The 12,617-nt window shown below is 46.4% G+C and overlaps 1 protein-coding gene across 1 annotated transcript in view; it reads right to left on the reverse strand.

The window, feature by feature from the left end:
- Window positions 1-3,075: 3,075 nt before the first annotated feature.
- LOC104501226 (calcium/calmodulin-dependent protein kinase type II subunit delta) overlaps window positions 3,076-12,617 on the reverse strand; it is a gene marked incomplete at its 5' end in the record, with an annotated part of 48,286 nt that continues 38,744 nt past the window's right edge. The window contains 5 exons of the mRNA XM_010145003.1: window positions 3,076-3,405; window positions 3,928-3,977; window positions 8,072-8,300; window positions 9,429-9,523; window positions 10,679-10,754. Coding sequence (XP_010143305.1) covers window positions 3,971-3,977; window positions 8,072-8,300; window positions 9,429-9,523; window positions 10,679-10,754 — 407 coding nt within the window. The remainder of the gene's footprint in view (window positions 3,406-3,927; window positions 3,978-8,071; window positions 8,301-9,428; window positions 9,524-10,678; window positions 10,755-12,617) is intronic.

Genomic DNA, 12,617 nt, shown 5'->3' on the forward strand with positions numbered 1-12,617 from the left:
TCTCCTGAAGCAATTTAGATTAATTCTCCTGTTAATATTTGGACTAACGATCTTTTCTGAAGATGAGTTGTCTTTAGAGAACGGTACAAATGTAAGAAGAAAGGAAGAAAAGCCCTAAGAAGAACAGAGTAATTCTGTTTTCTGTGAGTACACGGTCCAAGGAGGTGACACATTACAGAGGACTAACAGCCCTGTGCTGCAGAAACCGTGCAGTTACTTCCTGACCCGGTGAGCCCCAGATTTAACACACAGCTATAGGAGGCAGGGGGTGTTTTCCTCACTGGCTCCTGGAAGCCCGGTTTCAGAAAGTGGAACCCATCTAATTTCTCCAAGGGTGTGTATGGCATACACTCAGCCAAGGGACACCGTCAGCCGCTGAGATGTGTGTTGCTTACTCACAGTAAAAAAGTGCATGCACAAAAGCCTTGGGTTCTCCCTGCCGAGAACCCCCAGCATCTTCTGGGCACTCCAGAACGGGAAAGGGCTCTGCCAAAGGCCTCCAGGTGGCAGCACATTAAAACAGTTGGGCCCTGCAGGGACATCCTCGACAGTAAAAACCCCCTAAGCCCTGCCCCTCTCCCAGCCCTTCCACCTGGTAGGCAGCAGCTGTATTCTCGCCACCCGTCTCCTCGTCGTTAGGACACACTGAGGTCTCTTCTTCTCTACATCCCTGATACTGGTAGCAACTCCACGGCTGTCAAACAGCTCGCTGCAGGCGCGCAGTTACAGCGGCAGTCAGACTCATTTCTGGAACGGCATTTAGTGGAAAAATGAGTATTCAAGGTAGGTGGAAGTGATAGGACAAAACAGAAAACTTCCCAACAGACTAAACCGCTTCTGCCTTTCCTGCCCCGTCAAAGTGGAAGCCGTCTCCTCTCCTCTGCCCTCCGGTCCTTCTTTTCTGCTGGGCTAAGGGACTGTTCTCAGTTCTGGCTCAGCACAGGCTAAGGGAGCCTAAAATCACTACGGGTACGTTTATACCGGAAAGCTTTTAAACCGGCATATTACTGAAAAAGCTAATCATTGACAGATGTAAATGCCTTTTATGGTCCGCAGCGCTGAACATACTGTAACTGCTCCTACAGCATCTTGTGCCACGGGCTGAGCGGACGAAACACAGGTACGGCAGCCACAGAAAGGGGCACACCACCTCAAACACTGCTAAACACGGACCTACAGATACAAGGGACGGGCAAAACCTGCCAGCAACGCAGAGCACCAGTGGTGTACAATCGGGTCCTCGGGAGGCGCCGTTAAGGACTAACCACACAACTGGTCACAAAAGCAAACACGTGTATTTTCAAGCTGCTAATTAATCTCGTGCCTCTGATTTCAGGCAGACGCTACACATTTTCCAGTGCAACCTCACCATCGACTGGGAAATTAAAACACAAGCACAATGTCAGCAGAAATCACAAATTTATTAATCTTTAAATATATCAATCATTTACCATTATGGCAAGAAATATGTACACTGTGTCCCATGGTAATCTGCAGCGTTCCAAAATGACCGAAGAGTGTAACCCCGTTGTGGTGGAGAGAACGAATCACAATTTCCTCACGTCTTGGTGTGGAAGACAGACTTGGTCTACAGTAATACGTCAACACCACATGCTATATTAGAAGTATAAAAAAACCACCCTACACCTAATTTGTTAATTTTAAATACAGTTATGCCACTTAGAGCCGCTTCACCAAAAGAAGTAAAGAAATTTATGAGAAAAAAAGATGAGGCCATTACTTTTTTCACAGATTCCATTGGCAGGTTAATATGGCTCAACACATTTATTGTAGATGCTTATTTTAAATATATATTGTTTAAAATTATGTAGTAGTTATCAGAGAAGCTTAAATCCATCTACCATACATCCACTAGTAACAACATCACAATGTTTCATAAGAACTGCTTTTGATTAGTAATCAACACAGAAAGGTGAAAGGGTTCAAAGGAGGAAGCCTTCCCGCTTCTGAAACTCCAGCCTGCCGAGGAGCGAGTTTTCCGCCGCTGAGAAGGACGCTGACTGCGATACCGTGCACTACGCAGCGCTGCAGAGAACAGCTGAGAGGCAACAGAACAGTTGACAAAGGGAAAAAACCGCAGCCACCGAGCCCTGTGGTCTGCTGTGAAAAACGGACGGGAATTCACCGAAGCGCTTGCGAGGACGGATTTTCACAGCGCGGTCCCCGTTGCACAGTCTGTGCTCTGAACCGACACGGGGAGCGCTCCCCGCGCAGCGTACGGCTGGTCACAGCAACGACCGGGGGGCCAAACCCCGGTGGTGAGGCTGTCGTCCTGGATACCGTACGCTGCCTGAGGGCTTTCAGAAACCCGGGGCAGATTGAGGGGCAAGAGGGGTAGAAAAATCTGTGGAAAAGTGTTAGAGGCTTATTAGAAAACTGGTGTGCCCATACAGCATTCCCAGAGTAGCGACAGCAGCGGTGTAAAGTAACTCTTCGTACTACGCTTTTAAGGCCTAATATTCGTCGAGTATATTAACCACACAAATGGTCTACGGCTTAACCAAAATCTTCTATGTTTTAAAGCCTCCTTAAAAAATTTACAGTGCACCCTAAAAGCAATAAAAATCCTCCTCTACTCTTCCATTTTAATCCTCCAAAACTGCCCCTCAATCCTCACTTAGTTCCTGACAGCTTTAAAATTTGGTCAGTCATCCAACAGAAATTTTCCATCAGCACAGGAGGGAAGCAAAGGTAAAGACTCAAAAGAAAAAAAGAAGCTGCTGGCTCGCCAGAGCACTGACAGTTAATTCTCAAGTGACCACGCCAGCAGATGATGAGATTTTTCCAGTTTAAACAGACTAACCAACTCAGAAGGCTTCAGCTGGTACGAAGCCAAGATATTATCACTTCCACATTGATCGGTGCTTTCGCCCATCTACGTGCTGTCATACAAATCTGGTTTACGGTAACGGAGCTGATAGCGGAAATCCTGACCATTCCTACCAGAAAGCAAAATCCTGGGACTCGGGGAAGAGGAGTCAAAAAACAGTTCTTAAAAAAAGAGGGTAAAATGTACTTTTTTCTTTTTTTTCTTTTCTTTTTTCTTTTTTTTTAATAAACAGGACAGTTTTTAAAGTTGTCTGTCAAAACTTGGCATAAATGGAGAAAGTGACAAATGGATCTACCGCTGTCCATCAGACGGCTTTGTTTTGTCTTTTACGCCTTGTGATTCTCTATTTGCGCGGAACATCACCTTCATTGAAATGTGAACAGTGTACAGATGGCATACACAGCAACAGGGTGCATCACAAATGTGTTACATGAAGAACCTTCACAACTTCATGCACTCAGAAACATGCATGAAGAGAACGGGATGGCCAAGATGGTAATCGACCGGGTGCGCTGGGTACAGAAAATGCAAGAGCGGCACTGCTGATAATTTAGCTAGGAGGAAGGAGACAAAAAACAACAGATTGCCGTTACTGAAGTACCATCACCACCAGATAACAATACATGCTCAAGTGTTAGCCAAAACTACTAAAAAAAGTCATTTAACACAATACTGTGAAGCAAACCAAGGGAAAAGAAAACCCCCAGCGCTCAGGTGAAGCAGTCTCTTATTTGTCAAACCACTTTACAGTCATTTTCCATCTTTACAACATGCCAGAGAGGCTGTTAAGATCAAATCGGAAACTGAGGCAGGAAGCCAAAGTGCTTTAACCGGTTTCTTAAAGGAGGGAGGGCAGAGTTCAGTCGTGAATCTCTGAGCTCCCCTGACTTCCCCTGACGTTCGTTACAGGCACCGCCAGGGACTGAGGTTCTCATACCACAACCGAACCAAGGAACACGGAAGAACTGGCTGTCGTTTACATGCAAGACATGCAAGAGCGGTATGCAGAGCGAAAACGCAAGAAAAGGAGCGGGTAAGCAAGCAGTTAACTCGGCTTACGCTATCGTTCGCATTACCGTAGCGTCTAGGGGCCGAAGTCCCGAGGGGGATCCCGCTGCGCTAGGCACTGTACAAACACAGAACAAACACCGTGCTTCAGTCCTCCTGCTGCTGGGCACCGCACTTCCCGGAGCGCGAGAAGGTGTCAGGTGTGCTAAGCAAGGGGATACAGGCCTGGGAGCTCAGGTCCCAGCTCAGGTTTGGGAGTCAGGTTTAGGTCCAGTAGCCCTCTGACTGCCCCTACCATGCAGGCCCACGCTCTCGTGTACGTGCAGACACAGCTCTGCAGAAACCCGTTAGCTCAAGTTCTCAAGAATGTGGAAAACAGAAAAATCTTCTACCATCAGTCATATCCCTTTGAGAGAAACAAGGGACAAGGCAGAACCCAAAATTTGCCTTGCCTGACTCGCAGCAAAACCTACACATAAAATTTATTTATGAACTAAATACACATTTGTGCTCATATTCTTCTCCAAATAGATTATCTGCCGTAAGGTAACAGTTCCATATGCCTCCAGCTACCAAAGAGCTCAGCTCCGCCCTTGGGCTTGGGCACGCTCCTCACTGCAGCCCTGGAAACCAAGCAGCTACGGTGCTCGTGACAACTGATCTGACATAACCTGGGATACCATGTCTGCAACAGCAGCTCAGAGCTTCTGCACGTTTCGATTTGAAACTCTCCTTCAGCCCTTACGTCCAAGTTACTTTTTTATCATGGAAGTGTCACTACCACCTATTGTGTATTGGTGATAAATCAATAAACTGCTATGAATTTCAAACACGAGAGAAGACAGGAAGGATAATCTAGATCAGTTTGTAATTAAATTTCTTCCTGTAGTTTTCCAAAATGGAGTTACTGGTACACTGCTGCTCGGACCAGGAAAAGTAAGGGTGACGTTCACGGCAGTCTCAAGATGGTCAGCAGCAGGGAGAGACGGCGAGTTCTAGCATGGTGCTACGCGGGGATCTACCAGTTAGGCTTGGGAAGATGGGGAGCGACGAAAGAACATGTAAAATAACTGAAAGAAAAATGGCAATGCCTGGGCTGAAAGGGGAACCATCACCCTAGAGGAGACTCGCTCGTCTTTGCCAGTGACCTGAGCATAGGCAGGGGACTATCTCACGCAGCCTGCTTACACTTAGGTGGAAGGCACTGTAAATACCAAGGAGCACAGAGGTATTTTGCAAGAACCACCAAATAACCGTGAGGGCTGGGTAATCCAGAAGTGGTGGCACATTTAGTAGCAGGAAGTACCAAGGTGCACGCTCCGCAGAGGTTTCTACGTGCTCCTTGGCTGGAACTGGCAGTTGAGGATAAATAGGTGGCTGTCTTAGACACCCGCTGATATGATGGAAATGACAAAAGTGCAAAGATCATGTCAGATCACGGCAGGTGTGGCATTCTCAGCAGGGACAAGAAAGACACGGTGAAGTTAAATAAAGCCCTGACCACAATTGCACACGGTATTTCAGAAGACCCCAAGCTAAGGAAAAGACAAACCTCAAAGCAAAAAAGACAATGAAGAGCTACTAAGGGAGCCAGGCAAACAGAGAGCCCATCAAAAACCAGCCAGCCAAGCTGGTGTGGTTTATTTACCCTACGAAAACAGGAGGTGGGGAGTGATCCAATCAGCCTTCACGTCTGAGTGTCACGTAAAGCAGCTCATGCCTGCACACCTATCCCCAGTATCGCACAACAGCCGTGACACAAGACTACTACTAAAATTTACTCTTGAAAGTAAGGTTTCGAACCACCAGCCCAAAGGTATCTTAGAACAGTGACAGGAGCAAGTCCGAGAAGCCCCTCTGAACTCGAGGGCTAGGCAAGGGTTGTGTGCTGTTGTGGCCAGTGCTGCCCAGGGGCTACATATCTAGGGCTGTGGTGCAATCTCAGAGCATCCCTCCTCGAGCCTTAGCCATGCTCTAGGGCTCTGAGCTGCAACAGCTCCTCTGTGACCTTTTCAGCTTGGATATCATCTCGCAATCCTGAAATCTCCTCTGTCTGACCACAGAGCACCCACTGACATTGACACAAGCCTGTAGTTTCCAAAAAATTACCTCTCAGCTACCTCTGCTCCCATCCCTAGCAGCCCCAGAAGTTCTTATCTTTATTAGAGGGCACGAGCAGCCACAAAGAGCTGACACTACACAAGTGCTCAATACTGGCGCTGCTTCTGCGGGGCAGATGTCACATCTGTCCGACCGCCCTCCCTGCAGACGTGCGGCCCCAAGGGGCAGGAGCTGCTCTGTGGCAGCTAGTGCATCCCCTTCCTGCTCCAGAGAAAGGACCTCTGGCTAGTGTTTGTGGAGCAGTGTGTGTCACAGCACACAGCAGCCCATCGCACACCTACACGTTAGTGAACTCTGTATTGAGGCTCCTGTTACAACACGGTACCTCAAAAAGAAGCTGCTGCAGAGGTATCAAGTATTACGGAAACAATTTGGGGCAAATACGATAATCTTCCATGAAAGCAGTAATAAGATGACTGTTTTGTTGCCTTTTGTGTTTGGTGTCTAGTAACGAGTGTCACAAATTACCTTTTCTCTTTAGGATTGTTTCCTCTTAAACACGGTCAAGTTAAAAAAAATATTACAGCCCACTCCCCACCCCGCCACCCAAAAAACACCTTCTCAAAAAAACCAGAGGTAAAAAAAGCAACCCCCCAAGGAAAAGATTAAATAATCCTCTAGTGTAGTTGATGCCACTCTGTTCTAAACGCTTGAAGTCCAGGGTGCACTGGGAAAGTGACCCTGTTTCCCTTTCTGGCTCTACACACCCAGGACAGATCCCTTGGCAAAACGCTCCTTTACGAGGACATCAAAATCCTCCGTAACGCTGCAATTCCAGCAAATGTAACTGCTCTTTCAACACTACCTGTTTAAACACCGGCAGTGCTGCTGGAGTGTGAAAGCCAAGGACGACATGGCTCCTGCTCCCACTGGTTTCACATTTTCAAACAAAATACAACACTTATCACTAGGTAATCAAATTACTTTTTTCCTAAATTAAAAAAGAAATCATCCCCAGTGAAGTTTGACACTTCATCCTGTCATGCTCCTTTATCAAGCGTTATTTCAGATGGGAGAATAGTGTCGCAAGAAGTAAAATACAGGATGTGACAACGTCTGAAGGACGAAATCTAAGCTCTTACCATGGCAGAGAAGTGAACTGAGTCACTACTCACATTAAAACACCTCACACAAACGTGTGAGGGAGCCAACCCAGGCCTGTACCAGTGCTGCCTAACTGGGAAACAGCTTAACCTGTGCCAGAGGCCACTGAGGTTGGGCTCTGAGGGATGCAGCAGCGTTAGCGACAGCCGCAAGCAGAAAAAAAGCAGCAGACTTGAGCAGCAGCTCTTGAAGACGCCTCATCTTGTTCCTGCAACTGCGAGCGTGCTGTGGACAACCCGGCGCGAGGAATTCAGGTTTGCACCCGCGGAGTCACAGCACGACTCCGAGGGTACGAGAGGGCACGCAGAGATGCCCGAAGGATCAAGAGAGGAAAGTGAGGATGGGAGAGCTCTGGGGCGTGCCCACACAGAGGTCCCAGCTGCCAGACAGTGACCGGTCAGCAGCTCAGCAAAGAGAGCGTGGGAAAAGAGACAAGAGTGGGACAGGTACTTGTATGACTTAATTTACAAAGTAAACACGTCAACTGGCTCAAAATCACCTTGTAGTGAAGATAACTAGGCCTGAGTAAGTAGAGGTGGCTGAAATCCCAACAAAAATTACTCAAACTTCAGGTTTTCAGAACACTGACACTTTTTTCCTTGAAATTTTCCAGTCAGCTCGAACAGCTCCATGTATCCTACTGCTTTTTATTTTTTTCAGGCACTCCCGAAGTTCTATTCTGGGTTTTCCAGTTCTGTCTGTGTGACTTGTATCAAGCCTTCTCTACGCCACAACGTTTTCCTGCTCTTGAGCTGTCAGTTCAGGGACCAACTTGGACCAGGGGGCATCACAGTTGAAACCAGCAGCACAAAAAGCATTCTTTTAAAAAGACTTGCACACTACTGACTACAACACACCCTGTGTACAGGACCACAAGGACTGTCACTATCAAGAGGATGGATTCATAGCTGCTTAAGGACAAAAGCAGCCATTAGACTATCGGGTCTGACCTACATCGTTTAAATTGTGCTCTGAACGGTTTCTTACTTGATCGGTACCGTTGGTGACCCTGAACGGTGGAAATGAACGTTCTGCCACTTCCCATCGCGACGGTGCCAGACGCGCGTCTCCTCGGACTGCATAGTCTTTGGCATCCCGCTTCCGTCCATGTACTGCGTGAGCCGTATGTACGCGATGCAGGCGGCGTCGTCACCCACAAGGTGCACGTGAGGGTTGAGGATGATGGTGTGGATTGGCTTGTTACTTTTGGATAAAGCTAGGACACAAACACACACACACACCGAGCAGAAATGACGATTTCTCTGTGTAAGCCAGAATAACTCGTGTCACCCCATTTGACAAGACAGAACTCTCACGCTTAGCAGACACGAAGTAACGGTTATTATTTACTGATGACCAAGGCTGACAGCTAGCTCAAGCACACTGCAGAAACGAGCACAGGCAGAGCATAAAGCACGTCTTCCCCTCTCCTATAAAGAAACCAATCAAAAGTTTAGTAGCACGTACTATTTAACCCAGGTGCATACGGGGATTAAACAAAGCAGGGGCCACCGTCTTGAGCCTCCCAGTACTCCAGTGTCTAATGACATTTGTACTTCACATTTTCAGCTAAAATCGTTCACCTTTTAACCCACTCTTGTGACATACTAAATGCTGGTATCTATGAAAACTAAAATGCAGTAATGGAAGGACACATCTTAAGGAAAACCATGGAAAATGCTGCTTTGGAAATGGAGGAGAATTTAGGAGTACAATATTCCATTTTATGCTCACATATTTCTCAGGTATAAGCTGGTATCTTCATCTACAATATTTTATTTCCTTCCACTCCGAAACTTTACATGATCCCCCAAAACTTTATGAAATCCACTTATAAGTAGTTTTTCTTTCTTAAAGCTGACATGAACATCTATACTGATGTTTCCAGACACGCAGAGACACGCAGCAGTACAGATCCTCAGCAGCGCAGGCTGAGCACCTGCAGTGCCCTCCCCGATACCTCACACCCTCACTGGAAGTGCTGCCTGATGGTTGTAATCACTGTAACCACCAGATTTAGTGACCTTTCTTTTAAGTACACTCATGGCATAATTTTACCTTTTCTCCACTGGAAAAAAAAAAATGTATGAGAACTACTTATGTATGGTTTGGTTTCTCTTTTAAACCTCTTGACTTCCTCTTTTCAAGTACCTGAAGCTTTCCTCTGCTATCCAGGTGCCCTGTCACGCATGACTGAGCGCAGCAGAACCGACAGACAAACACGTAGAGCGCAACTCCCTTCCCCTGCCCACACTGACTCCCAAACCAAAATGCAAATTAGAGCGCAGAAACACAATCACAACGAGCAGGTGAAGATTTGCAGCGAGGAAAAAGGAATGTTTACCATTTTCAAAGTAAAACCGGTGAAAGTCCATCCCTTCTACTAGATTACCCAAAGCTTCAGGTTCAAAAGACGTAAGGCCCGGATCACAGATTTTTCTGTGGAAAAGAGGAAATTCTGAGATAAACACACGCCGCGATGTACCACGACTCTGCAGTCATTGCTTTTAACACACTTCCTTCATTCCCAGTGCCATTCTCATAGACACGCTACTCACCTGGACCAGCACGCTGGAAAAGAACAGAACCTCCATGGGGAGAAGCAATGGAGGTCTGGTTTCACCGCCATTAGCAATTCGGTGGACTAGATTTCATGTGAACCACCTCACGACCAAAAAACCCAAAGACTCCCCAAGAAGGCCCCACAAGTCAACGGTATTTTAAGTAGCATAAATTTTACTTGTGACTCTGAGAACTGCTTCTGTGCAATCCAGAGAAGATTTCTGTGTGTCTCACATCATTATTTATGCAGGATTTAATTTTTTTCTTTAACTGATAATATTTAAGGGAGAATAGGAATAAGTTTCCGCTTGGCATTTGTATAAAAAGGTTTTAATGTGATCATACCAAACTACAGTTTAGTGCTGGCAAGCCTCTAAAGGGGGTGAGCAGCATCACTGCTGAACTGTGAGGTCTGTGCTGCAGCAGGATAGAATCCACCCAGAGAAACACAGGAGACCAAAAGAGATGCTGAGAAGGGCTCTCCTCTGCTTTTTACATTTTCTTTTTTTTTTTGAAGAAAAGAGAAGCACTGATGGAATTGAGTCTTTGCAGAGAAATGCTGAGAGGAAGGGGACTGCTTTTGCCAGCCAGTCCTTGCACAGCGCTCAGCACAGGCTGGTGGAACCGACATTAAACGTGGCCTTTAGCTCTCTGCAGTACATCATCGATCTCTGCATACAATAAAGATCTGCTGCTAGGAAAGGCTTCCACTGTGTTTTCCGGATTCCAGATCACAAACATGACTTTACTTTCACGCACCAAGTTAGATCACTGTTCTGTGTCAGGATTATGATCCTGACTCAGCAGAGCAGTACATTGGACTGACATCAGCAGCTCCTCTGAAAGGGGCAGCCAGGCCTGTGTAGAGCTGCATCAGAGCAGCCAGGAACATGTCTGATGTTTCCTGGGGGCAGCTGAGACTGAGCTGCAACAACACATAAATACAAATACTCATATACAAATACTCGTATTTACAGATATGGTGTCAAACACACCAACTGTCCTCGCTCTCTCTGGAAGGAGAACACTTACGTGTAAGCTTCAAAGTCCCCATTGTTGATAGCTTCGATCAACTGCTCGGTCACCTTGATAATCTCCTGCTTACGAGCTAGAGAGAGATACAAATACAGCTCTTACAACGGAAGGCAAAGGGGAAGGGGACAGCTGCGAGGCTGTCGGAAGAACAGCTGTATCAGAGGTATTCTGTCATTCCTCAGCTGCCACCGCGGCCACTTCTCTTCCTTTTCTACGACCACAGGACGTAATGTTGCTGCTTTACACTGTTTTGGCTGCAGTGCACTCCTGTACTCACCAGGAAATTTAACACACGTCAAGATCAATTCACTTTCCTATCATGCTTCTAATCATCTTTCCTCCCCTGGAGGATCTGCTGTTTGAAAAGCAAAACCGAACCCAAACTCCCACTGTTAACTGCAAATCAAACCGGTTATTGTTTTACAAGCGATGATCCAATGGTTCAGATACACACAGAGCCTTTACTTTTAAATGTCTGGTGCTGATTTTCAGGGACTTTTGTAACACTGGGTGTTCCCTTCGGCCAAACATGTACATTAAAGTAAAGAGGAATTTATACCCTAAGTCTATAATCAACACTGTCTGGTGCAAAGCTCGAAGACGACACCTAACGCACACCCACCCACCCAGGTCTAGGTACAACCCCGCGGCTCTGACCCCGCTGACTGTGCCCATCCTTCGCTTGTAACATGCTTAACACATCTGTTTTCCAATGGACATCAATGAGACCCTTCGGCGATTCTAGAGTACATCTACCAACTAATAATAAGTGCTGAACTGCCACAGAAGACCTTCACAGAGATGAACAGCAACAAGCAGAATATGAATTTCTAATAAGAACAGTCAAACCTGAGCTGTGTTTGCATACCCCTCAAAGAAACAGTTTCTTCCTCATCAGTCAGTCAAGAAGTAAGCCGGTGTGTGTCCATGTTGACAGCAGCTACACCAGAACAGCGCAGTAACCAAACCCCTGCCCAGTGGTACAGGTACTGCCAATACCAACTACACCAGGAGGGCCAAAGTTTAAGAGACTTGATCAAGATGGAAATCCCACTTCACTTTGAAAACTGACTTCTACTTTGTTTTTTGAGAAGCAGAGGGGTAGATTTTTGCACTGTATATTCATCACTTGGTAAAGTTCAACCTTATACCAGTGATGTTCGACCAGAGTGGCACTGCTCTCAAATACAGAGCATAATGCTAAACGGGTGAGGGAAACAGATTTTACCGGTACACTTGCAAGGATCTGGCTCCTTAGTAAACCTCAGAAATGAGTGTGGAAGACCAAGCTGATATAAGAAGAAATACAAGCAGCCAGGCTGTAGTAGCTCTCTTGTGCAAGCAGTAGTTGTAATTCCCCTGCACGCTCCTACACTTGTATTAAAACGCATACACACAAAATATGCTTGGAATGTTCAAACCAAAGTAGCGAGAGAGCTGACATTCTTCTCCAAAAAGAGAACGCTGGGGAGCCCAGGCAGAATGCAAATCTCCAGTGCTGGACTGCAAGAACTGGCATTGTGGCGTTACAGAACCTTTTCACTCCTTTTATGCTCCACCATCTCTTTTAGCAAGGGCAAACCTAATATATTCAGATAAAGAGCACCAAAAAGAAACCGGCAAAGAAAGAAGCGATGGAAAAAAGAGAGAATATAAAAGTCCCGCAAGGCTTTCTGCGAGTAGTTCTTAACTACTGAAGAACAATGGCTGAGAACAACTGAAGTATGAATCGCCTTATTTTTCCCAGAGATCCTGAAAGAACAAAGACTTTCAGTGAAGAGACTTTGTGCCTGTATGTCAGCAATGGCTCCATTGTCCTGTGTTTAAACACAGACCAAACCGTGGGCGCTGCGCGGCAGTGTCAGCACAAGGCCAGTGCTAGGATGGCTGAGCAAGAAGTAACGGTGGGCTGTTAGAAAAGGCTGGCAAACCAACC

This window comes from Buceros rhinoceros, unplaced genomic scaffold (assembly GCF_000710305.1).
Source record: "Buceros rhinoceros silvestris isolate BGI_N320 unplaced genomic scaffold, ASM71030v1 scaffold13111, whole genome shotgun sequence".
NCBI lineage: Eukaryota > Metazoa > Chordata > Aves > Bucerotiformes > Bucerotidae > Buceros > Buceros rhinoceros.